Below are 26208 nucleotides of genomic sequence, written 5' to 3'. Positions count from 1 at the left end.
GGAAAGCCACGTTTTGAGGTTACAGGAGCCTCTTTTCTGATAAGAGGTTCAGAGAGGGCCCCTGACTGCCCAAAGTCACACAGCAGGGACCGAGTTGTCAGAGCCTGGGTTTGAGGACGGGCCTCCTCCCTCCCGGGCCTGGGCTGGCCTGGTCAGGAGGCAGGGGAGCCCCACCCAAGCACAGGACAGCCCACCTTGATCTTCCCACGGGCGATGGCTTGGTTGAAGGCCACAGCGATGGCCACACGGCCTTTCTGGTCCGAGTACAGGATCCTGGCCTGGGAGCCCACCACCTGCGGAGAGAAGGGTGAGAGCTGACTGACGCGGGGGATGCTCGGGAGACATGGCCACCAGCAGTCAGACGGTCACCTCCAGGGAGGAAAGAGGCGGCTCTAGAGTCCAGCACTCACGTCCTGCCCTGCGTGTCCACGTGCAGTCTGGGCCCCCAGATGTCCCTCCTGACCCATCCCCACAGGGTTAACCCCAGGGGCCTCCAGGACCCTGACTCGCCTGTCTCCGGGGATATCACCTCCTGTGGGCGTCACCCTGCTCGACCCTTCCCACCAGAGTAACCTCAGCACCCCACGAGGCGGTTCTGGCGTGTCTGCCTTGCTCCGGCTTGGCACCCAGAATCTCCTTAGTGCGTCTGTGAGGAAGACGCTGCTGTGCTCATCACAGGCCCCGCCCACAGGTGAGGAAGCAGGCCGGGGAGGCTGAGCCCCTGTGCGCCGCCACCAGGATGCAGCCCCGTTGGAGCTGGGGGGCACTCACTGCGGGAAACAAAGGCTCCCGAAAATGAACCGTTGTTCATGTTGGCGTTGTTACTGCTAGCACAGCGGTCATCGTTAGCACAGTGGCTCTCAGCCGGGCGACCTCTGGGGATGACTGTGGACATTTGGGTGCTGCTGGCATGGGTAGGGACGCTGCTAGACTATGGTCTCCGTGACCAAGAATATCCAGCCCCCAGGCGCTCGAAGAGGTAGTAGCGCCCATGTTCATAGCAGCATCATTCACAGTAGCCAAGAGGGAGAAGCAACCCAGCGTCCATGGCCGGTGATGGATAGACAAGGTGTGGTCCATACACACAGGGAACATGATTCAGCTTAAAAGGGAAGGAAATCCTGACATGCGACAACGTGGATGAACCTTGAGGACATCGTGCTCACTGAAATAAGCCAGACACAAAAGGAGAGGGGAGGGGAGAGGGAGCTAGTGTCTGACGGGGACAGAGCTTCAGCTGGGGAAGATGAGAAAGTTCTGGAGATGACGGTGGTGATGGTTGTACAACAGTGTATGTGCTTAATGCCACTGAGTTGTACCTTCAAAATGGGTCAAATGGTAAATTTTATTTTATGTATATTTACCACAATCAAAAAAAATTCACCTGGCCCCAAATGTCAGCAGTGCCGAGACTGAGAAACCCTGGACTCTCCAAAGGGGGTGCAGGTGTTTCCCTCAGCCGCCCAGGGATGAGGTGAAGCACGGCGGGGCGGGGGGGGGGGGCGTCCACAGGAGGCCCGCGCACGCCAGCCTTTCAGTCAGCCTGTGGCTTCCTCAGCCTCCCGCTTTCCACCCAAAGGCCTTGGTTTATTTGCGCCAGCTGCCTCAAATCCTTTTTGGAAAAACTGTACCGTAAACCAGCATGGCAGCCTTTCAGATTTCCCGGATCCAGAAAACAGAAAATGGGAGGAACTGACCCAGGACTGCCAGCTTTGTCAAGAGTGTACATTAAAAGAAACAATTAAAATGTTAAAAGGACAACCTTCTGTGATCACCAACTTTCATGAGAGACGAGGGGGGGAGGGAGAGGGCTGGGAGGGAGGGGGGAGGGGGGAGGGCAACCTGAAACAAGGGGGAAAGACACAATGTCCAAGTAACTTTAACTCAAACACAAAGAGAGGGTCTTGCTCGCAGGCTTGGGGTGGCATCCAGCTGGCCGCCCACACGCCCTCAGCCCCGCAACCCTGCCGGCACCTTCTCGGTGGTCGTGCCCCTCCTCTCCGGGCCTCCCTGGACTGGCCCCCCATCTCCACCTCTTGCCCCACCCTCCCAGGCCCAGGCCCTCAAGTCCAACAGCGACGGCCGTGGGCATCTCAGGCTCCAGGTAGTTGGCATGAAGGGTTTTGTGGAGAAATGCATTTGTGACCGCTGGGCCAGGAGGCGGCGGCAGCCTGGGTGGACAGGGCTGGACCAGGAAGCCCAGGAGAGGGGCCTCAGAGCTCGGGGGAGGCCTGGCTGAAGCCCAGGTCAAGGACCCACTGGTCCAGACGTGGTGGCGGCATTCGGCCATCAGGGTCTGTGGTCAAAGGCCTGTGACCCACACGCTCATTTCTCACTTTGCCCTGGTGCATCCAGTTGTCTGTCTCCTCAGGCCTGTGCACTGGCTGACCCCTCTGCTTCCCCCACTGTCACTCCCCCCACCCAGCCCCCAACCCCACTTAGACCTGAACCCACAAGTCAGCTCCTCAGAGACACCCTTCTGACGGGTCCGTGTAAACCAGTCCCCACCTCGAGTCATCCGACTCGTGGTCACGCTCAGTCACAGAAACGCCCGTCCCCCCAGCCCTGGCCCCGCAGAGCGTCAGAGGGCCTGCTCCAAGCCCCACACCACAGCTAGGGGGCACGCGCCGCCTCCAGCATCTCCACCACGCAGATAGGACGGGAGGCTCAGAGAGGCCAAGCCACTCACCCCAGGTCACACAGCGGAGAAGCCGGGAGACCTGGCTCCAGGGCCCAGCAGGGGAGTGAGGGGAGGAAAGACCTGCCTGACCCTGGTTGCTGCCCCCGAGCCCAGGTCCCCTTCTGAAAGGTCCTGGGCTTCTCTGCCCAGCGGCCCCTGGGTGAGGTGGCCGGTGGGGACATCACCTAATTGGCCCAGGTGGCAAGCAGCACCTCACCCCGGGCACGGTCCAGCTGCCCACCCTGCCCCCGCCAGGCTGAGCCCTCACCAGCCGGTGCTGGGAGGCCTCCCGGATCCAGCGGATGTTGTCCACGTACTGCTGCTCCACAGCCGGATTCACTGCAGGGAGAGGGGAAAGGGTGTCACAGGCACCGGCAGCCCCTGCCCCACGGTGGGGGGCGGCACAGACCCTCCCTCGCGAAGGCTGCAGGGCAGAGGCACCTGTCTGTGTCCACAGACGGACCCACAGATGGCCTGGAGCAGCTGTGACACGGAGACGCAGAGGGGCCTGGACACGGGGGAACGGAGCAGGTGGACACAGGGGCAGCTACAGGGAGGCAGAACACCATCAACAGGCACCACCCGAGGATGTGCCCTGTGCCCACGGGGCCAGGCAGGGGACCACGTGTCCAGGCTGCCCAGCACCGCCAGGCAGGTGTCTATCGGAGCCTCTGGGGGTCACCCGTGCGCCAGCATCTCCAACCAACAGCCTCACCTCCACCAGCAATGGCCTCCTCCAGCACTGACATGGCCAGCTGATCCGTGACCACCAGGTCCTGCGGGTCCCCGGATGTGCACACCCAGCGGAAAGGCCCAAATCCCTGGGAGAATATGTCCCTGCAAGGGCAAAAGGCTCGTCAGCTGGGGGCTTCCAGGCTGGCTGCACCCCCTGGCTGGGGTCACCATGGTCCATGGTCGGCGAGGCCGCAGGTGCTCCAGAACTGAGGAGGTAAGGGCTGTGCGCCAGGCGGGTGGTTCGTGGGGGCCTGTGTGGTGAGTGGGCGTCGGTCCACAATTGTTGCCGGAAGCCCCCAAGCCACGAACTGGACGGTAACTTCCCCCACCCCCCTCTGTCCCCTCGGTGTCCTTTCCCCCAGCTCCCCTCTCAGAGCTGTACCATCTCTGGCTGCAGGAGCAGGGAGCTGGGACACAGACAAGCAGAAATTCCTTAAATTGCTGTTGGAGACAACCTGAAAACCAGGCAACTGAAACTAAATATTGGGACAAACAGTAAACTTAAAGCCAAATCTGCTTTAAGTGGGCTGACCTTCCGAGGGGACTCCAGGCAGAGGAATGCAGGGGCCTCCCTGGGCTCCCTCCCACTGCCCCCTGGGGACACCCCAGTGGCCCTGGCCCAACTCTGGCCCCTCCCCTCCCACAGTGAACCTCAGAAGGACGCGGGCCTCTCTCGCCCCCCGGGGGTCCCCTCCGGTGCAGATCCGGGGCTGCTGCCCCCCCCACCCGACCCAGCGGCTCAGGCCCGAACTCCACCCTGTCCTCTCCCTCCGGCCGCTCCCTGGTCCCTGCTTATTCCGGCCCACGAGGCCAGGAAAGCACACGGGCTGCAGGGATCAGGCCCTCCGCCGCCCACTCGTGGCTCAGGCGTGGCCGATCCTGTTCTCTCCCTGAGGCCCTGCACAGGGTCTCTCGTTTTCAGCTCCTTTCCCCCTGCATTTTGGGGTGGAAAGCCCGTGACCCGGTGCCATGACCACTTGTGGCCGAACGTAGGCCTCAGCACGTGGCCTGAGCAGTGGGGAGAGGAGGAGATCTTCAGACCTGCATGTCTACGACAGACGCTGGAAGGGCCCATCACTCACCCCATAATGTGCTGGACGTACGAGGGGTAGCGGAACTCCGTCCTGTTGGCGCCCGTCTTCCCCACGTCAGCCCCTGTGCGCGGAGACCCAGCATCACCTGGAGAAACCGAGGCCCAGCGAGACCAAGGCCCTGGCAGGGCCAGCTTCCAGAAGGGACACGTGGAGCCAACCCGCGGGCCACACTGCCCCGCCCACGAGGCCTGCAGAGAGGGGACCCCCCTCCCTTCTCTCTCACCTGCTCTCTGGGCCTCCAGGAGGAAGGCGTTGCCATAGTCCCAAAAGAAGAAGTTCTCCTGGGCCAGCCTGTTGATGGCCGAGACGTGCCTCCTCAGGCTGCGAGAGGTGCGGTCAGTGGTCAGCTCAGCACCGCCCGCCAGGGCTGTAACCACAGCCGAACCCCACGAGCCCCACCTCCCTGCTGACTCTTCCCCCAGCTGACCCCACCCCTCCTGGCTCCACCCCAGCTGACCCCACCCCTCGTGGCTCCACCCCTTTCTGGCTCCTCCCCCAGCACCTCCTTCCTGGAAGCCCCGGTCCCTGCCGGCTCCTCAGGTCCCCCTACCCTTCAGGACCCTGCAGGCAGCCCCTAAGCTAGCGCCTATGGGTCGGGTCGTCAGCCAGCCAGCCCAGCGCCGGGACCAGACTCAGTGCTGAACAAGCAACTGCCTCTTGCAGAAACGCCTCAGGCTCGCCTCCACCAGCACCTGCTCAGCACTCACACGTGCTGGAAGCTGCCCCCAGTGTTTTGCAAATGTCACCCCAGTCTGTTCCCAGCATACCCACAGGCCAGGGAGCCCATGACTCCGTGTGACAGAGGAAGAGACAGAGGCCCAGAGAGGTTAAGGGTCTTGCCCGAGGCCACACAGCTGCCCCAGGAGAACTGGGCAGAGGCCAGAGCCTCCCAGTCCAAAGTTCCTGCAGGCCATGTGTGCCCCCATCCCTCCCCCAAGCAGCCCTGGGACCTGCATCACCTTTCCTGGACCAGGGCTTTGAAGGCAGCAGGGTCGGAGGCCATGAGGCTCTGGGCCTCTGCGAAGCCCAGCTGCACGGGGTAGTAGCCACCGTTGAACGGGTTGTGGCAGGACGTCTGGTCTGACCCCAGGTCCACCAAAAGCTCCCCCGTCGTGTCCAGTTCACGGACCAGGCGCTCCCTGGGGAGACTCAGGTGGTCAGGGCAGGCAGTGCCGGGGCCCGAGCTCAGGGTCCAGCCAGAGGGGCACGCAGCGTTTCCCAGCCCACACGCCCAGTCGCCAGGCATGGAGGCTCATCCTGCTTTCCCTCTGGAAAGATCCCTGGCGGGAGGGCTGCCTGGCTGGGCAAAGGCTGCCGTGAGCTCGGCCAGGATCCGGGCCATGAAGGTTGGGAGCAGAGCCTCAAGCTGACACTGGAAGCCTTGTGTCCCGGGAGCACCTGGCCCGGGACCTTGGCTGGGGGGGGCTCACCCGGTGTCCCCAAGGCTGCCAACTCCCCCCACTTACCAAAGATCCACCACGTTGCCATGGTAACCAAGGCTGAGGGCCTCCTTCCTCTTCCTCGCTTCCCTGGAAGGGGCAAGGGCAGGACAGATGGCCCCATCGCACCTGCCCACGGCTACCCACCCCCAACACACAAGCCCCAAGCTGGTGGGGATGCAGAAGGCCCAGGAGGCACCCAAAGCACCACGTGTGAGCGCAGGCCTGAGATGCAGGGACCCATGAGGTGTGTCTTTTGAGGACCCAGGCCTGAGGGGAATAGCAGACTTGAATGCCCTCGGGAGGACTGGCTGGCAAAGGTGACAATCCCTCCCCGCCCCAAGGTGTAGAATTCGATTAGTAGAATTAGGGTTGTTGCTGCGAGGACTCTAAAAGGGATCTTTGCAGAACTCACTCAAGGCGATCCTTAAGTTGCAGATGTCACTAAAGATGACTCTAAACCTTATTTGCGGGACTTCCCTGGTGGCACAGTGGTTAAGAATCCACCTGCCAATGTGGGTGACAGGGGTTCGAGCCCTGGCCAGGGAGATCCTACATGCCGCGGAGCAGCTAAGCCCGTGCACCACAACTACTGAGCCTGTGCTCTAGAGCCCACGAGCCACAACTACTGAGCCCGCGAGCCACAACTACTGAACCCGTGAGCCACAACTACTGAGCCCGTGAGCCACAACTACTGAGCCTGTGCTCTAGAGCCCGCGAGCCACAATTACTAAAGCCTGCGCGCCTAGAGCCCATGCTCCGCAACGAGAAAAGCCACTGCAATGAGAAGCCCATGCACCGCAACGAAGAGTAGCCCCCACTCGCTGCAACTAGAGAAAGCCCGCGCACAGCAACAAAGGCCCGATGCAGCCAAAATAATAATAAGTAAATAAACAAACATTATTTGGAAAAATAAAAGGACAAAAAATGAAAGTATATTTGGGGGAAATAGATTTGAATACATGAAAACCCCGCAGACATGGGAGGGTCGCCATTCCCATCTCTGCATCTCCGCAGCTCAGGGAGCAGAAATGTGACCAGACGGCTGCTTAAGGCATTTGTTACACTGACTTGGACTGTGTGTGTGTTCATGCGTGTGACCGCAGAATTAAGGACCCAAACTGTGTGTGACAAGAGGGAGCCGGCATATGGAAGAGGGATATTTAGAGATGACAGAAATGTCCCAGTGGTTGAAAGTGTGTGTGAGCATGCGAGTCTGTATGTGTGGGTATGCGAGTGGGCACGTGTGTTCCAGTTGCACCCACAGGATCGGAGCCAGATCAGGTGAGACCCTTCATGCCACACTAGGAGGTTGGAACTTCTCCTGTGATTAATGGAGAGTTTTCTGCCAGTTTTCAAAGATCTATGTCCAAAAAGTATCCAGTCTTGGTAATGGGAATATTTCTCACACTCTGTGTGTCTTTGAACATTTTTACATAAGCCCCCTGGAGACCTTGGGCGAGTCTAATTGCAGCAGGTGGAGCCCCCTGTGCGGAGGCGAACTCTCCACATGGGGCTCAGTTCTGCAGAGCAAATTCGTTGAGAGGATGCTTCAAAAAGGGCACCTGATCAGCGGCCTCCAGGGCAGCCCTGCCCCGTCCCCACTGAGGTAGCTGAGGAGACAGCACGCAGCGGGGAGGGGCCCAGCGCCACAGGACCAGCCGTGGCCCCCTTGGGGAGGAGGACGGGCCTTGCGGAACCTGACGGGGTCCTGTTGAGGAGAAGCTCCACCTCCCAGGGGTTGAGCAGATCCAAGCAGCCCCTACTGTGTGCCAGGCTCTGGGCTGGGCACTGAGGCGCCACGGGGAGAAACGCAAGACATGCGCTTTGCAAAACTGTGGCCGAGCGTCGGGGTCACCGAGAAAACTACTGAAGTCTGTTAGACCACGTGTATGGGCACCACGGACGCACACGGGCTTCCCCCACGCGCGCGGAACGGACCAGCGAGAAGCAGAAATTTAGAAGGTCCCGGCCCGGTCTCCCCCCGAGCCGGACACTGTACCTTAGTCTTTCAATGCAGCGGTCCAAGCTGTCGGTCACTTCCATCAGCCAGCCTTGCTTGTGGCGTTTCATGAGGGCCGCTCCATCCACCTGGGACCACGAGGCACGGGTGTAGATCACCCCCTTTCCCAACAGGGCCAGGCAGACCCTACGAGCTGCTGTCAGCACTGACTCCCCCTCCTGCCTCGCATCAACAAACCTGGATTTCGCTCCGGGTGATGCTGTGCTCGGCCCCAGGGGAGGAATCACACCCTACCTAATCACAACTGCCCTCCCACCGCTTCCAGCCTCCCTTGCGGATCAGAACGTCCGTCCGTCTGATCCCATACTGACTGATGAGGTAAAAGAAGGAGTTTCTAAGGCATTATTTTCCTGCTAAAATAGAGTCAGCCATAGCTGGCACTTCTCCTTTGCCCTGCCTTGAATGTAGATGGGATGGCTGGGGCTGGGGCAGCCACTTGTGTGTGCACAAGGGAAGCCCAAGAGAATCTAGAGATGTTGACCCTGACATTGAGCTGCTGAGCCAATGCCAGCCCTGCTGGTTACGTGAGAAAAATAAAACCCTCTTTGTGTAAGCTGCTCTCGTTGGGTTTTCTGTCACCTGCAGCCAAGTGGGCTCCTAACAAGTACACCTGTGCGTGCCATCAGCCAAGTGCAGATCCCACAGCTGCGTGCCCCCATGCTTTCCTCCCGGCCGCCCCTCCTCTTCCGCTCCCTTCCCCTCTTCCTGCCGGAGGAACTCAGAGCCAGAGGGAGGGTTCCTGCGCTCTCCCCGGCTCTCCCCCCACCGACCAGCCGACCACTCTGTCCGATATGGGGGAGCCTGGCTCACTTATTCACAGGCTGCACTCCAGGGCCCCAGGGCAAGGGAAGCCAGGCCTCAGGGTGGCGGCTTCACGGCCGAGTGTAGGCAGGCACTGGCCCTGGCAGGTGATGGGCACTTGGAAGGCAGGGGCGTTCGCTGCCCTGGGGACCCAGGCTGGGAGGCTTGCGGGGTGAGGGCGAGAGAAGAGGGGGCAGGTGGGGATGCGGGGCTCTGGAGGGGGGCGGGGAGACGCTCCCGCCAGCTCACCTCTGCAATCACGCCGATGCACCCCACGATGACGGCGGCTTTGGCCTGAGCCCCGCTCATCCCGCCGAGCCCGGAGGTGACAAAGACCTTCCCGGCCAGGTCCTGGACGCCCAGGTACCGCCGCCCGGCATTCAGCACGGTGAGCTGCAGGGCGAGGACTCGGGTTCACGATCCACGCCAGCTTGTCCACCCCCAGGCCCGTGGGCAGGCGTGGCCCGTCTCTCACCACCGTGCCGTGGACGATGCCTTGGGGACCAATGTAGCAGTAACTACCCGCCGTCATCTGGCCGTACCTGCCCACAGAGGGGGAAGCGGGGTGAGCCGGGGCCTGGCGCCCCACTTCACAGGGCCAGAAACGCACTGTCGTCACCCCAAGTGCAGCATTACCTTCTCCTTCAGAGACGAAAGAAAGCTACAGAAAAGGCCACGCTCCCCCATGTCTGGTCCCCCTTGGACCTTTCACAGACAGGTTTCATTCTCTTAAAAACTGTAGTAAAATCACCGGGGAACATTTAGCCACGTGGACAAGAGCTGACATGACCCAGCACCTCCAGGTGAGGATGAGTCACCACGCCTTCCCGTGGTGGCCAAACCTGGCGGAGCTGAGCCGCTCCTGCAGGAGGAGACCCGGGGCCGGGGGAACACAGAGCAGAAAGGGCCGCGGCCTCCCGGCAACACCCCGAATCCAGACAGTGCGGGATTCTGGTCCCGGGACGTCCAGACACCTTCACCGGGGCCAGGGAGGGGAGCTCTGCCACCCGTCAGGGGACACCTGAGACTCGTGTGTGGCACGCAGGGCAGAGTCCAGCGAACGGCGTTAGTTTTGTGTGAGTGATCATTGCTATTTACATAAATGGCCTTGTTCTGTAAGCACTGTTTCTGGATCTGTGTTTCCCCCAGACACAAGGCCTGTAGGGGCCTTTTCCACGTCAGCACCCGCAGACCTTTCGTGGCTCCACAGTCAACCCCATCAGAGGGCACAGGATGTCCCCTCTCCCTGTCGGTCAGCCGGGTGGCTCGGCTGGGCCACAGGACAAGGCCGCGGTAAGCGACCTCCCTGGCCCTGCCGTGCCCTCCAGGGTAGAATCCAGGAACGGGGTGCCAGGGCACCAGTGCAAACATTTAAAATACTAATAGACAGCATCACATTCCAGAGTGACTGCCACCAGCAGGGCATAGGCACTCCTATTTGCATCCTATGATACTTATCCAACAGTTGAGTTTTGGGCAATGTGATGGGAAATTTTGCTGTTGCCTTAGATTTACTCTTCCCTGAGGACCACTGAGGTCAGGAGACCCTCGAGGCTGCTGTCCCCCAGCCACTTTCTGGACCTTCTCTGCTCTGGATCAGGGTGCGTCCTGATTCTCGCAGATCTGAACGCCAAGCCTGTCCCATAACTGGGACAAAGCACTGGACCATGTAGAGCCTCTGCTTCCTCCTCCAAAAAATGGGGAGTCATGACCCGTGCCTTGCGTGTTTCTGTGACTATGACAGGAGGTAAGAGAACCGTGCTGATACGATAGACATCTACCAGGGAGGCGGGTGAAAGCATCAGACCCCGCAGGGCGTGCTCCCTGGTGGCCGCCACCCATGGCGCCTTTACAGATAGGATCCGAGTTCCCAGGTGGCCCAGGGACACGCGGCAGGGCTGGGAAGCGATTCGGAGGCCTTCTGATTCCATCCCTTGTCTCACCTGATCCACTGCTGCTGCTCCTGCAATTCACTCTTGGGGGTAAAATCATGGGGTCAGAGTTGTCTCCATTTGCGGCTTTGACCGCAGTCACTGGATGTGGCCCTCCCGCGCCCCCAGCCGTGCTGTATAGACCTTGACACCCCAGCCTGTGGCTGCCTGTTCCCCCATGTACCCCCCACCACGGAGGGGACCAGTTCCACTTTTGTCAGCCTGATGGTGAAAAGGCTTTGCCCTGGTCAGCGGTTCTCAGATTCCTTATCCAGGTAACCCCTTCCCACCTCTATGGTGATTTGCATCTTCTCTTTGGTCAACTGCTCACAGCGCCTGGGGTCAGCACTCACGGGCAGCCAGACCAGGTCTGACTCTGCAGCTCTGCCCCTTTAAACTTCTCTCCTGAGCCTGCAGGACAGCAGCACGGGGGCTGGTCCATGGCCACACTCAGGACGCCGACCAGACACCGACCATCCCTCTGCTCCCACTGGTACAGAAGAGGTCGTCAGGCCTCATAAAAAATAATAGTAACAGCAACTTATTATATAATAACAGTAACTACTTATGACGAAGGAAAAAGGTAATTGGGTTTCTGAGCCTCAGTTTCTTCCTCCACAAAATGGGTTAATAAGGGCCCCTAGCTCAGAGGCTTCTGTAAATCCTAGAACAAGTGGCGGCGACCATGATTACAATCATTCATAGGCTCTCAGCCTGAGGCCCAGCGGGGTGGTTAGGATGCCAGCGCACCGCTCCCAGAGACCCACAAACACGTGCAGAACAGGGCTGTCCTGTCGCATTCTTTACATCCCCAGAACACTGGGAACAACCCAAACCAGGTGGCAAGTGAGCTAAATAAATAACAGCGCAACTGAGCACTGCCGGTGAAACCCAGCAAGTCAGCCCGAATCCCGAGGAGGGGCCAGGTGCAGAGGGCGTGGTCCCTGGCTGTCGAGTCACCCCCGCCAAGCGCCCGCACACACACGGGATGTCGGGCAGGACACAGGAGACGCTGTGAATTGGGGCATCTGGGCGGGAGGAGGTTCCCTTCTCGCTGTGGCTCCTTCTACAACGTCTGAGGGAACACCTCCCATTGGAGCGTTAATGTGACAGCGCGCTCAGGGGCTGCACAGACACACACGTCGTCTGAGCTCACAGAACGGAGCACGTGACGTGTGCGTTTGCGCATTCGTGACATGTAAATTTCACTTCAAGACCAAGAAAACTGTGGGGACTTCCCTGGCGGTCCAGTGGCTAAGACTCCGTGCTCCCGATGCAGGGGTCCCAGTTGGATCCCTTGTCAGGGAACTAGATCCCACACGCATGCCGCAACTAAGAAGCCCGCATGCTGCCACTAAGAAAGTCTTCATACTGCAACTAAAGATCCCGCATGTTGCAGCTAAGACCCAACGCAGCTAAATAAATAAATAAACATTAAAAAAAGAAAAAAAATTGTGGACAAATACTGAATTCCAGGCAACAATATTTGCAGCTTACTTTGAGACGCATCAAAAAAATGATCGTGGATATAGGGATGGGTAGACAGACAGATAGGAGCTCAAGTGAGTTTAGTAACATATTAATCACAGAATCTTGGTGTTCCCTATTAATTCTGTCAATTTTCTGTATGTTTGAAACCGATAGTAAATTGTTGCAAAAGTAGGATTCAAACTGTAGGTTCACTTGCTCACACCTATACGAAAACTGTAGGCATATCTATGAAAACTAGCAGAAAATACATAAATGCGAAACCGTGCTGTAGAGCTTTGACTGTGAGGGCTTTGCAAAGTTGTAGTTACTGTTGCTGCGTTGCTTCATAATAAAGCCTGGCGAAGGCCGTAACATAAGCTGAAACAGTACTTACATGGTAACCCCCATGGCAAAGAGCTTCTCGTACTCCATCCTGGAGGAGTAGTTGGGAATGACCTGCACAAGAGGGCTGGGCTGAGGGCTGGGGACGGCGCCGTGCCCTTGGGGACGACGGCTCGGCGGGTGTGCGGGCACCTGGCCCTCCCCGCTGCCCTGGGACCCACCATCCCATTGGTGATGACCAGCCTCGGGGCCCCGGGGCTGCTGGGGAAGAGGCCCAGGGGGTGTCCGCTATACATGACCAGCGTCTGCTCCTCTGTCATCTGGGACAAGTAGGACATGGTCAGCCAGAACTGCGGGGAGAGCGAAACACGGGGGCTCTGTGAGCGGGGGCCCTGCACCAGCCCCAAGCCCCCCCCCCCAGGCCCTAGCCGTCCTGCCCGGAGCCCTCTACCCTCCAGTGGCTCTCCCTCAGGACCTCCGACGTCCCCAAGTAGCCTCCAGGGCTGGGATCTCAGGCATCGGGGAGGCAGAGCCCGAGTCCTGAGCCTGGTCTGTAAGGTGCTTCCAGGCCAGAGGACGTGGGGGAAGAAAGGCCTGGGGTCAGGGCGGGGCCAGGCCACACAGTCCAGCGTACCTGAGCCCAGTTGCTGAACACCTGCCCGTTTCCTCCGTAGGTCACGAGCTCCTGGGGAAACTGGGGAGGACACGATGCTGTCTGAGATGGGGGCCTGGAAGGGAGGCCCCTGCCTGCGCCGGGCTCAGGGGCCAGGTGGCCGATGGCCCCCGAAGGACGAGTGGGGGGCAGGGGAGGAGCCAGAAGGGGCAAGGCCCGGGGACCTTGTGACCGGGTTAGCGCTCAGCCTGGGATGAGCGTCAGAGCTGGGTCTGAGGAAGCTCCCGCCACTACCTGGAGTGGCCACATCCTAGGACCCTTTCACCCTCAGGTAAAATACTCAGGGACCCCCGAAGCCTGACCTTCCTTGAATACGGGTGTCAGAGGTACAGACTGGCGCTCAAGGACGCCGGGAAGGGCACGTGTAGCCACCGAGCACTTGAGCCACAGCCCGTCTGACAAGCTCTGGGGGCAAAATACACCCCTGGTTTCAAACACTCAGTAGGAAAAAAACACTACAGAATATTTATATTGATGGTCACATGTGAAATGATAACATTTTGGATATACTGGGACAAACCACAGCATTAGACCTGTTCTTTTCGGTTTGCACGTGGCTATCAGGAGAGGCAGAATTACACGTGTGTCTGTTGTACCAACGCTGGTGTCGTGGTGCTGATGCTGCACTGCAGTTACCGAAGGCGCAGCTGCTGGGGGCGCCCTGGAGGCACGGATGATGTCCGCTCTGCACGGTCTTTGCAGTTTCCCTCAAATCTATCATTATTTCTAAACAAAAAGCCTGAGAGCGTTTCATGCGTTTCTCCCATTCCGTTTCCACTGCTGGTCCCTGGCCCCCGTTTCCTGGCCTTTACCTGGGCCACGGCAGGGTCCAGGTTGTTCATGATCATGTGCATGATGGCTGCAGCCGCTCTCGTCCGGCAGGGGTACTGCTCCACTGGGTAGGCCCTGCAAAGGGGGCGCAGCTGCCAGGCCTGACGATGGGCGGGCACAGGCTTCCTTCCTGCTAAAGCTTGGGCCCAGCCTGGGCTGGGCGCAGAGGTGGACAGCAAGCCCTGGCATCCCGCAGAAGGCGCCTTGGAACTCCCAGCAGGAGGTGGTTCCAAACGCCCTCCTGCTTTGTGCCGGGCCCCTCCCACCCAGGCCGTCCTCCCTCCCCAGTGGGCGGGCTCCGACTGGGATAAAGCGGACTGCAAAGCAAAGCTGAGGCCTCTCCTGCAGGTGGACTCGATTCATCCGTCCTTTCCTTCAGGCCATCAGTGCTCCTGGGCACCCATTCTGCAGGGGGCGCCAGGCCAGCAGCCCCAGACAGGAGCGAGGGCAGGTGGCTCCCGCTTTGCGGGGTCATTCCAGACAGTCTGAGCTTCCGGCATTTCCAAGAACAGTGGTGCTCAGAGTGTGATGCCCGGGCAGGGGCAGCATCTCCTGGGGACGGTGAGGAAGGCAGATCCTCCTGCCAGGACCTGGCAGCAGCCCCAAGCCTGGCCCAGGGCAGACGCATCCATGGGCCTCCTAGTGGGAACAGCCTGGACCTCCCCCTCATTGTGTCCTGACCCCCAGCAGGGTCCCTCCAGGGAGCCTCCCACTCTGGGCCCCTGTGAATCTGTGGCCGCAGCACTCACTTCATTTCAATGTCGGGGCAGAAGCGGTACATGTAGATGTGCCCATACAGTCGCAGCTCCCGGGCGAACTCGGGGGCCAGCAGCTCCTGGGTGTCCGGGGGGAAGTACCGAAGGGCATTCCTCAGCGCCAGCTGGGGGTGGGGGAAGGGGAGAGGGGTGAGGATGGCGGGGGTGTGGGCTCCAGGCCAAGATCTCCCCACCTGGATTTGCCTCTGCTCCACTCAGAAACCCAGGGCCCCGTCCAGAGACGGCCTGGTTCTCACCCCGGGCCAGCCTACCGTGATGCCTCCTGCAGGAAGCCTTCCCTGACTGCCCTTCCTGCTTCCCTCGGCAGCCCTCGAGTCCCTCCGTCTTCTTGCTCACCGGGGGACCAGGCTGCTTGACCCAAGGCAGGGACCAGAGAGGGGCTGCCCCGAGGCCCGTGGCTACAGCGGCACGCGCAGACTCAGGGGGAGGGCAGGCTGACAAGCCAGGGCCGGAGGCTCTTTGTGCAAGTGCGGAGCAGCACCCAGCGTGGCCGGTAGCCTCGGGCGGCACAAAGCTCCGGGAGGCCCGGGGCAGTGCCTGGAGCCGGGGTCAGGGGCCCAAGAGCAGGAAGAAGTGTCTAAGGCTTCTCATCGCACACCGTGGAGAACGGCCCGACTCCTGCCCCCGTCAGCCTTCTCCAGGCGGCCCTCGTGCTCCTGTCCGGCCCCTTCCCTTCCCGCTGCCCCAGCCCCCGTGCCAGCTGCCTCCCTGGGAGCCCCCTCCTCGAAGCCCCAGTCCAGACGCCCATCCTTGGGGCCCGCCTTGACCGTGCGGTCTTGACTCTCAGCACCCCCATGCTTCTCTCCCACAGGCTCTGCGTCTACGGATGCTTCACCATTGGCTCCTTGCCTCCCATCAGTCTCGCTGAGCTCAAGCAGGGCCAGGGTCCCGGCGGACCCTTCACAGCGCTCCCCCTCCCACCACCCGGCAGGAGCCTGCGGCTGGGGGCGCGGGGTGACGACCCTCTGTCAGGGCGGACGTCGAGGCCACGCCTTCAACCAGCTGACCCTGGAGAACGAACTGCTTTGGGGGTGTGATGAGGGGCCGGTGTGAACGCATTCATTCGACACACGGCCACTGAGGGGGAGGCAGTGTGAGCCTCAGAGAAGACGGGTGGGCAGAGGTGACGGGAGAAGAGCTATAGCCCCGGCCTGGGCCCTGAGGACACCAGCACGTGGGCAGGCAGGGCGCAGGGCCAGCCCGGGAGACAGAGAGCCGGGACCCGGCCAGGAGGACAGCCTGCCCCGTGTGCCCCGAGGTCCAGGCGCGACAAGGGTGTCACTGGGGGCCTGGGGGCACATGGGGTGGGAGGAGAGAGGAGGGGGAGGGCGGTGCAGGAGAAAGCCGAGGGCAAGAAGGGCAACGAGGGAAACTCCAGCTCAGGAGTGACGGGGACTTGACAAGGTTTGCACAGCGAGTCCCTCTCTAAGGTCCACGTGGAATAAAGCACGTAATCCCTGCTCTCTTGGAAAAATCGAAAGGCGGCTAGAAATACGTCCACAGGCGGTGCTCAGACTCCAGCGGACTTGAGAATCGCGCAGAGGGTCAGGTGCATCGGAGGGCTGGGCCCGCCCGCAGCGTCTCTGACTCACGTTTCTGACGGGATCCCAGCTGCTGCCGCTGGTCCGGGACCCCCGGGGAGGCACGAGAGAGCCACGCACAGCAGCAGGGCGGGAGGGGAAGAGGCCGGCGTGGGGAGGGCATGCTGCAGAAGGCCAGGGACACGGCTTCAAGGGCAGGCAGGGCTAGGCGTGCGCCAGAGCTCAGGAGGGCTGGGCCCTTCAGGGTCGTGCCCGTCGCCTCGGCCTGGGCCTCTGGGGTCCATGGTACACCTCGACGCGGCGGTTGGGTGGCTTTTTCTATCAGTGTACAGCTTCCAGTCAGAGCTTGCCAAGAGAAACTGAACATTTACAGAAAAGTTTCAGAAGCAACGTGTCACACACGCACACTCCACGGGAGGCGTGACCTTACTACACGGGCCCTAATACATCCTACCCAACTGGAGCTTCTTTTATTTCATTTTCTAACGAATACTGGTTCCGAGCCCCTAAGCCCACTTCCCAGCTGCTGGGCTATTGCTCCCTGTGGACAACTTCCATCTCAGGATTCGCTGAATTTCTCTTTATCCCTGAAATTCAGAAAACTAGCCTGGATATGTCTTCACGTGGACTATTGTACGTTGGGGTTTCTTTTGGTTCTTTCAACGATAAACTGTCTTTGTATCTGAAATTTCACATTTCTACTAGTTCAGCAAAGTTGTCTTCTGTTACACTTTTGTTCAATAGCTTTATCTTCTGTGTCTGAACTTACGTAACAGGCCTGCAGTGACTATTCCTTGAGTGAAAAAATTAAAGCAGCAGCTCTGCTGGCCTGGATTCAATACCCCAAGCTCTGAATGGGGGCAGTTCTTGGGGTCAGGACGAGAAAATGCAATTCGGAGAGGCGTGTGACCTTCCCCCCGGGGGGATGAGAGGCAGTCTCAGCAGAGGAGGCCCCATGAGGACAGGCCAGGTGGAGAGGCGGGACGGTTTCCCAACGAGCTCGGAAAGGCAGGCACAGCTGCCTACCGGGCCCTGCTAAGCACCGGCTGGACCAGCCCGGGAGGCCGCCCGCCTGCTTCTGCATCTCTCGGGGCGCCAGCTTGGCCGTGTCGCTGGAAGGACTAACGAGATAACACGCACGGCCCGGCACACAGCGCAGCGCTGTGCCCTCCTGTCCCTGTAAAGACACCCAAGCCGGAGCCTGGGCCATTTCTTGCTTCCCCCCCTCCCCAGCTTTGCAGCTTCCTTGTTAAAAGGTCTTCAGTTTACTTCAAATGCTGCCAGGAAGAGCCCGTGGGGGCCATACTTGGGGATTCACCCCCAGGGTCAGCTGGCGCTCATGCCGCAGTGCTACCGCCTCAGCTCCACGGCAAGTCTGCCCCGGAGGGTCTGCTGTGTAGCACGTGGATTTTCACAGGTGAGATTGTGGCCTGTTAATCATAGAATGCAGTTACCAGTGGGCTCTTACTGGCAAAATCAGAAGCATCTAAGGCACATAAACTGGACAGAATTCCAGAGACCTCCATCTCCCCGACCTTGACCTCAAAGGCATAAGAAGCGGACAAGCTCAGTGGCCTGTACCCTTAGGATCATGGGATTATTTCATAAAAGTCCCGTGTTCAGCCATTGGGCTGGAGAATTCTGGGTGCCTGATGGGATGGGGGACAGAATTATGGCCCCCAACGATGTCCACACCCTATTCCCCGGGAATATGTCATGTTACATGGCAAAAGAGACTTTGCAGATGTGATGACGGAAGGATTTTGAGATGTGAGATGATCCTGCCCATCCAGGTCAGCCCTAGTAATTACGAGCGTCCTTCTGAGAGGAGAGGGGAGGCTCAGAGTAAGAAAGAGGGATTTCAATGTGCTGTGCTGTCAGCTTTGAAGACAGAGGATGGGCCCAGGAGCCCAGGAACACAGGCGCCTCTGGAGGCTGGAAATGATGCAGCAGGGCTGGCGCTTCAGGAGGCTCTGAGGGGAGAATCCCTGCCCTGTCTTTTCCAGCCGGCACACCTCACCTCTCTGAACTTCAGCCTCCTCTTCTGTAAAAGGAGCAGATGGCCCCCACCTCACAGGGCTGCTCACCCGGCACCCGGCACACATGGGCTACTGGGGGCCCAGCTGCCCGGACGACCGTCTGCACACTCATGGCCTCCACGCCGGGCCCCTGTCCACCGGCCCCCGTAGGAGCTCTGCACCAGCCCTCGCTCTCTGTGGGCAGCACGCCAAGCAGCAACTCACACTCCTGCTCCGAGACCTTCATGGGCTTCTGACACAGCGCACACTGGTGGGCATCCAGGACCCCCAGTAGTCAGGCTGGGCCTGGCTCTTGAGGTCGGCACCCAGCCTGGGCCAACGTGGGGCCTCGTCCACCCCAGCCTGCTTTGCACAGGCCCGTCTCTGCATCTCCGCTCACCGCCTCCTTCTGTCCCAGATGCCTCGCCTCTCAGATGTCCAAGTCTGGGAACGTTGCCCCTGGTGCCAAGACCACCTCCTCCAAGAAGCTTTCCTAGGTTTCTCCTGCCCACTGAACTCTTGGAGGGTGTTGGTTCGGGCGCTTAGCACATGGTCTTGTTCACTCATTCAACAAACAGCTCTGGCATCGCTGAAGACCCAGAAGTGAGCCCCACAGAACCCCACGCTCAAGAAGCTGAGGATTATGGTCAGCAGTGGCGGGAGGTCTTCAGACCTGGGATCTCAGGTCCAGCACAGCCCCTGAGGGTGGGGCACGCTTTGGGGAAATATCTGTAAGAGAAGCCGCACATGGGGGAGCGGGGATGCCGAGGACGTTTCTAACAGGATGTGACGAGACCCTCCCTCTGCACTACAGTCCCACAGTGACTGAAACGCGACAGCCAGACCATCCTCTGCGTTTCAACAGAAATCCACTTAAAGGAGAACAAAGAGTGGAGCATGTTTTCGTTCATCCAAACCACGAAAAACAACAACAGTTCAAACAATGGGGCAGCTCCAAACGCACCAACAAGGAACAGCCTCAAAAGAAACCAGCCTGTATGGAAAACTTCCACTTATGCTTTTAAGAAGGATGGACACACACACCTTGTGCGCACGTAGAAAGTGTCTGGAAGGAGACACCAAAAGATTAGGAAACGTTATAATATTTGACTTATCTCTTAAAACTACCTTTAAAAGCTTATGTCAAAATTCAAAGGGACGTTTAAATAAAACAGAAAACCAGCCACAGGAAAGCGTAAAGCCGGCCGCTGAGGAAGCCGTCCCTGGGTCTGGGCCTGTCCAGGAGGAGCTCTCGTGTCCTCTCGCAGGTCCCCGTGGGGAGTGGACGCGTGGGCCCTCCAACACCCACCGCTCCTCCGACCCGGCTGGCGTCCTACACTTCAGTCCAGCCGGGACACTGTGGACCACAGTCCGCCCAGAGCCCACCCACAGGCTAAGGGCTCAGCCCCACGAGACGGCCCCGCTTCAGATGCCAATTACACGCCCCATTGTCGCCTGTGCTCCTGACCAACCAGCTAGAAATGGGGAGCCCACGCCCCTCCTCAGGTTTAATAATTCGCCAGAATGGCTCACAGGACTCAGGGGAACACGTTCGCCGGTTTATTACATAACAAAGGATGTGATGAAGGGTACAGGTGAGCAGCAACCCTCGGCGGGGGCAGGGGAAGGGGCAGGCGCCCCCCCGCATCTCCACGTGTTCACAAACGCAGACACTGCCAACCCTGTAGCTGGGGGATTTGGTAGGCATAGGCATGATGGATCATTAACTCCATTCCTGGCCCCTCACGGTGAAAGTTCCAACGTGCAACCACGGCTTGGTCTCTCTGGTGACCAGCCCCGACCAGGAGCCCCCGGAGTGGCCTCCTACCGCCCAGGGAATTGCAGCAGAACCCGGGTCAAAGACCAAACAGCAGCAGGAAGGGGGAGGGGCACAGAGCCATACGCCTCTTTCTCCTTGTCCCCCAGGACCAGCAGGCTGCAGGCTCCCCACGCCCCGGGCACCCACACCGAAGATTCAGCCCCTTCCACAGCTCAGACTCCCCAGACCGCATGCCACCCCACTCCAAGGGCCCGCGCCCTTCAGCTGATCCCACCACCGCCCATCAGGGTGTCCCCTGGGATGCGCAGGCGGCAGAGCCCTCTGGGTCCCCACGCCAAAGGTCGAGGCATTGGCGCCCAGCAGGAAGGTGACCAGGGTGGAAACTCTAAAGTCTGCCTGGTCCCCCGGCAGCCCCTCCAGTTTGCACGCCCTGTGCCCCCCCTCCCACGGCCGCCCCAGGAGGGCGGCAGCCTCTGTCCGGGTGGCGGGACCCCTCTTTTAATCTCTGCGCTCACTTGTATTTGCTACTTTCCCCCAGGGTTCCTGAAGTTGTCAAGCCATCCTCAGTAAAGGAAAACAGGAGAAAGCTCTTTTTCGGCCTCATTCCAGCCACCTGCGCACACCTGTGTGTCATGGCCAGGAGGGGGGCACCTGGTGGCTCAGGCTCCGGAAGCCGGGGCGGGACTTGCAGTCCGGCTCCTGCGCTCACTTCGCCTTCCTGGGCTGGAGGCGGCCACAGGTCCCCGCTTTCTGGCTGGGTGATCGTGAGCCCCAGGGTCCCTGCCCATCAGTAAATGGGGGCCGGAGTCCTACACCCCAGGGCGGCCGCCGGGCAAAGAATGAGGGATATTGGGTGTGAAGCAGTCTGGCACACACGGCTCAGAGCAGGACGTGGGCACTGCCCAGCCGGTCCACCCAGAGGGCAAACGGCCCTGCAGGAGGGGGCCCAGCCTCTTACCTGCTCCTCAGCGGGGCTGAGGCCGGGGGTCCTGACCGGGGCGTGGGGCACCCCGGCCCGGCGTCCCCGGTTCTCTGGGAGGGGCCGCAAGGGCAGGCCGGAGCACAGCGCCTGAAGGCGGGACATGTCTCGCAGACGCGAGGCGGAGGCCCACTCTGCGTGGGCCGCGGAGGGACTGGGCAGTCGAGGTCCGGCTGGGCGGGGTCCTCTGGCTCCAGGCCCACCCCCTCCAGCCCCTCATTGGCCCCCGGGCCTCCGGAAGGAGCCGTGCGTAGGTCGGAGGTCGTAGGGTCACGGCCCCAGGCTGGCGGCCCGCAGTGTTGACCTGGGGGCGGTGTCCTGGGAGAGGCAGGCTCCGTGCCAGGGACGCCTGGGTGAGGGTTCCTTTGTCCTTTTAGTGGGGTGCTGGCCCTGAGGGGTGTGTCTTCTAGGACACAGCACGGGGAGCGCTCTTGTGTTCGGGTTTGTCTCCTGGGGGAGTTACACCAGGCAGGCGACGTGGGGTTTGTGTCTTGATGATGGGGGGCCCGTGACACTGGCCCGGCACAGAGTGTGGTGGCCCTCGTATCCCTCCTCCCTGCCCCCTGGGTGACAGGGGTGGCGGGAGCCCGGCCAGCGGGAGCCACACCCTCCTCAGCCCCCACTGAGGTGCGGGCCGCCCCACTCCTTCCCAGGCTCTCAGCGAGCCCCATCCCACGAGCGCCCTGTGGGAAGGTGCTGCTTCTTCGCCCCGCACTCCGGGTGGGGTGGCTGAGGCCCAGGGGCCGCTAGAATCCCGGGGGCCCGGGGAGGCAGCACACCTGGCTGTGGACCCAGCTCAGCTGCGGGCCAGCCCTGCGGCCCCACGCAAGGGGTGGGAGGCGCGCAGCCACCAGGTGAGTGCCCGGCGTGGGGCCTGCACTTGGCACGAGAGCAGGACGGCTGACGCCTCCGGGTGTTTACTCCTCGGAGCACCGCACGTCATCCGGGGCACCCTGTCCCGTTTCATAGGTGTGGAAACTGCCCAAGGCCACACAGCTAGTCCTGGTGGAGCTGGGATCTGGGCCCCTGGAGCCGAGGGGTCTGGCTCCAGCCGCCCCTCGGCCTCCCAGATCTCCGGCCGGGCAGCGAGCGTACTCTTGTGTCCAGGTGGCGGGGAGGCTGCCTCGGCGGGTGAGCAGCAGCCACGCACGCAGGCTCGCAGCCGTCCATCCAACGGTCTCTCCAACATCAGGGACCGGGCAGTGTCCTGGCCCGGCACCACTACGGGGACTGGGGACAGGCCCCTGCCTGGGCCTGCAGGTCACGCAGCTGTGACCGCCAGCAGCCAGTACCTGCACCTCCCGCTCAGAGGGGGGCTGGAAGGGCTGGAGAATTGCCAGCCCCCTCCCCATCTGCTGGGGAGCAGCTCCCCGCCAGCAACAGCAGTGGGCCAATACCCCAGCGCCCTCGCCCCAGCAGGGCATGGGTGGAGGCAGCAGCTCTGGGGAGCCCCTGGCAGGAGTGGGCTGAGCTGCCCCGCGGGTATCCCCATCCCATGCCCCCAACAGACAGGCTGTACCGAGACCTCCACTCAGGATTTGCTTCTGGGCGAGGCCTCAAGAGAAGCCACAAATCTAACACTTTTTGTGAAATCTCATTTTTAAATGTTTGCAACCAATTAAAAACATTTTCCGCTGTCCTGAACCGAAGGGGGGACTGTATCCGTGTCCTGGTTGTGACCTCGGGCTACAGACAGCAGGACGCTACCACGGGGGAAGAGGGCACCCGGGTCTCTCTTATTATTTCTTACAACTGCACGTGGATCTACAAGGATCCCCAAATAAACAGTTTAATTTTTAAACACCCTAAAAGCTATTTAAAAGCACTGGGATCTCACAGATGTTAAATATGGCAGACAGGTAAGTGGAATCTGGCTATACCACTCATGAGCTGTAGGTCCTTGGGTCAGTTCCTTAGCCTCTCTGTGCCTCAGTTTCCTGGTCTGTAAAATGAAACCAGTAACAGTAGCTACCTCATGGGATCTGTCTGAGTATTAAACGAGGTAACACACGTGAAGGTCTTAGAACAGCACCTGCACAGAATCAGCACCGGATAAGATGTCATTTTTCTAATTGTTGCCACTATCAAAAAAGCAAGGAACAGAGCAATGTAATAGCACAGAAAGCAAAGAAAACGTATACACGTGGGCGTGAACTGTCTCTGAAGTACCCACAAGGAACTGGGAGAGAACAGGAGGAAAGGAGACCCTTCCCTGTAAGACTGGTGCTTTCCACATTGTCAGGGCACTAAATTGTACACTTTTCAATGAGTAATTTTATGGTACCTGAATTTCACTTCAATTCAAGAGAACTGTGGAGTTTTTGAATTTTGCTCCATGGACAAACCAAATAAATAAAATGTAAAACTAACAAGGAGTAAAGAAAGGCAGGCAGGCCCTCAGCATGTGCCTCCCTGGGCCTCAGGCCTCGGGCTCCTGGTGCTGGCCGTGGCCTGTCCTCTTCAGCGTCGAGTGCCTGCCTCAGTCTCCCCTCCCGTCACTCCCAGCTGCTACTCCTGTCCTGGCCAGCCTCTCTTCCTAGCACCTGGCGACCAGCACTGAAAGCCCAGCCCTGCCCGCCTGGTACCACCACGCAGGCCACACCGGGCCCCAATCTCTGCCGTGTCACCAGCAGGCCCATCAGGCCTTCTCGAGCCAGGCAGGACCTCTGTCCCTTGGCCCATCAACCTAGTGCCTGCTTCCCCTCCAGCCACTCTGCCGCCCTGGGTGGCTTCTCTGAGGCACCCTGACCTCTGACCCCTCTACTTTCAAAGTATAGCCGGGGCCCTGAGACCACCACCGCAGCCTGGTCCACACCCCTCACCTCTCCCAGAGTCGGCCCAGCCTCCCGCCTTCCCCCCTCCTCCCGCCAACCTGTAGTCCATCGGCAGCGGGGCAGTTAGAACAGCCCACACCGTGGCCCATGACGGGCTGGGGACGTGGACGCCCTATCTGCTCCGCCTTGTCCACCTCAGAGCCCCCTTGCTGCTTCCCGTTCAAGGAGCATGTGCATCTTTACGCCCTTGGTGGTTTTAAACATGCCGGCAGATCACTGCTTGGGTGCTTCTCTGAGTGAGGCTGGGGCGGCCCTAGCGGTTCCCGGGGAAGCAACAGGAGGCAGCCTGAGGCTCTGTGGGAGCAACCCCCGGGGCCAGACCCCACTTGGGGCGTGAGGAGTGCGAGTGCTGCGGTGTCTGCCCAGCTGTGACGGAGCCGTCGGGTTGGCCAGCCTGGGCCGGCCTCCAGACGACCAGTCCCAGCTGCCGTCTGACACGGTAGCGTGAGATCCCCAGTGAAAAGCACCCACCGGAGCCCCTTCCCCAATTCCTCACCCACTAAATTGTGAGCGAAATTGAAATGTTTAACGCCTAAATTTGAGGGCAACAGCTACTAGCAGGGCGCCTCAGGGCCTCCGCAAGGGCTGTTCCTTCTGCAGCTTGCCACCTCTGCTGCTGGCACCTCCGAGGCTGGCCCTCCCTGCACACCTCCCTCTGCCCCACCCTTATTTTCTTCATAGCGCGTTTACCACCTGCCGTGATCGCACATGTTCGCCCCTTTTCCTACGCCCTCCCCCATCCATACTGTAGCCCACGAGGGCAGAGAGCGCCCTGTCCTGTTCTCCCCTAGGGCCTCAGTACCCAGTGGGTACCCAGTGCCTGTTGAACGAGGGATTGAATGCATGCGAACTCCCGTGAGAGGGCAGAGGCCGCAGCTGGCGTCTTCTCAGGGGAGCTGCCAAGGCCCTGGGCCTCTGGCGAGGCGTGCTCACCCTCCCACCCCAGGACGCAACACTGGGCCCCCAGGGGCCTCCAGGGACTTTCCTGGATGGGAATGGGCTGAGATGTTGTCCTCAACTTTGGCCACCAGGTGGCAGCACAGGGACCGAGACTCCTTCCTAAGGACGCCAGGGGCTGGGACCCTACAGAGAACGCTGGTCCCAATGCAGGTGTAGGGGAGATTGGGGGCCGGCTGGGGGTGTAGATAACCGGGAATCCAGGTCCTGGGCCCAGAGCAGCAGCAGCCCTGCCCGCAGGCCATTCTGGGCGTGAACTGGATGCTCGCCAAGGCTCTCTGTCCCGTTTGTCTGGAAAGTCATAATAAGGAGCTTCTGGTTTGTCTGTGAACTGTTTCCTGCCCCTCTGCCATTTGAGACCTATCATAGCATTTGGAGCCATATCTTTAAGACAGCAGAACTATTATTTATTTAATATTCTCCTTTAAATAGACCTTTAAAACTTACACATAACGGGAACGAATTTTTATATCAGCACCTTAACAGAAACCAGAGTCACCTGCCAGAAACAGACAGTAACTGTAAAAATAAAATAATCATCAACGTCAAGTACTTAGATGGCACTCACTGAGTGCCAGACGCCGTGCCAAACATCTCCTGTGTCTCATTTAGTTCCCACAACATGATGAGGTGTGTCCTAGTACTATCCCACTGCAAAGGGAACTGGGGCACAGAGAGGTTAGGCCACTTTCTTGATCTCACACAGCACGTAAGTGGCACCACCAGGGTTGGAATCACCAGATTCTTCAAAAGCAGTTCAGAAACGCAGCCTTTCCCACACACTCACACTGTTCAGTGTTGGCTCAAGCACACACACCAGCACACAGACCACCGTGTAAAAACAAGGCTACAGGGTGGGCTTGGGAGGAGAAAGAGACACCCTTGGGCCTGATTCCGGGAAGGGGGGTTCCGGGGGAGTCACGTATAGGCGGCTAGTGCCCCAAGCCAGCCCCTGGACCCCTGGTACGTAACGCAGCAAAAAGGCAACGGGACACCGTGCTCCCCCGCCCCGCTCATCCGCCAATGTGACAAGGCTTCTCGGCCTCGGGTAGAGGATGGCGCCCCCGGACGAGCGGAAGAGGACAGAACCGCGCCGGCGACAGGGCTCCCTCCACCCAGTCTCCACCCTTCGCGCCCTGGACCACTGCTCGGCTGCCCCGCTGAACTGGGTGGGGGCCGGGCAGACTGGCCCACCGATCCGCCTCGCCCACCTGCCTGGTCCCCAGCAGTCGCCGCCTCGCCCCCCCCCACCCCGCCCCTGGCGAGCAGAGCCCTCGCCCCCGCCCCCGCGCCGAGAGCAGTGG

At 60.1% G+C, this 26208-nt stretch overlaps 1 protein-coding gene across 5 annotated transcripts in view; it reads right to left on the bottom strand.

The window, feature by feature from the left end:
- The window catches only part of UROC1 (urocanate hydratase 1), a 36178-nt gene extending 14897 nt beyond the window's left edge, over nucleotides 1-21281 (bottom strand). For 2 of the 5 annotated variants that reach the window (XR_003796701.1, XM_029242669.1), the window contains exons 1-16: nucleotides 21093-21255; nucleotides 14769-14899; nucleotides 14001-14094; nucleotides 13150-13209; nucleotides 12737-12865; nucleotides 12568-12629; nucleotides 9248-9314; nucleotides 9022-9165; nucleotides 7951-8039; nucleotides 5976-6038; nucleotides 5469-5648; nucleotides 4733-4830; nucleotides 4498-4594; nucleotides 3396-3517; nucleotides 2949-3019; nucleotides 195-293 (exon numbers count right to left, since the gene is read on the bottom strand). Coding sequence is in view for 4 of the 5 variants with exons in the window: in XM_029242669.1 (XP_029098502.1) it covers nucleotides 195-293; nucleotides 2949-3019; nucleotides 3396-3517; nucleotides 4498-4594; nucleotides 4733-4830; nucleotides 5469-5648; nucleotides 5976-6038; nucleotides 7951-8039; nucleotides 9022-9165; nucleotides 9248-9314; nucleotides 12568-12629; nucleotides 12737-12865; nucleotides 13150-13209; nucleotides 14001-14094; nucleotides 14769-14899; nucleotides 21093-21218 (1632 nt within the window). In the remaining variant the exon portion in view is untranslated. Of the gene's footprint in view, nucleotides 1-194; nucleotides 294-2948; nucleotides 3020-3395; nucleotides 3518-4497; nucleotides 4595-4732; nucleotides 4831-5468; nucleotides 5649-5975; nucleotides 6039-7950; nucleotides 8040-9021; nucleotides 9166-9247; nucleotides 9315-12567; nucleotides 12630-12736; nucleotides 12866-13149; nucleotides 13210-14000; nucleotides 14095-14768; nucleotides 14900-19482; nucleotides 19501-20649; nucleotides 20887-21092 lie in introns of those variants that run through there. The other 3 variants (XM_029242670.1, XM_029242671.1, XM_029242672.1) reach the window with 3 other exon arrangements.
- Nucleotides 21282-26208: the final 4927 nt, after the last annotated feature.

This window comes from Monodon monoceros, unplaced genomic scaffold (assembly GCF_005190385.1).
Source record: "Monodon monoceros isolate NGI ecotype Baffin Bay Population unplaced genomic scaffold, NGI_Narwhal_1 Super_Scaffold_3, whole genome shotgun sequence".
Classification (NCBI taxonomy): domain Eukaryota; kingdom Metazoa; phylum Chordata; class Mammalia; order Artiodactyla; family Monodontidae; genus Monodon; species Monodon monoceros.
The sequence above is the reverse complement of the archived record's forward strand: the minus strand, read 5'-3'. Positions and strand labels throughout refer to the sequence as shown.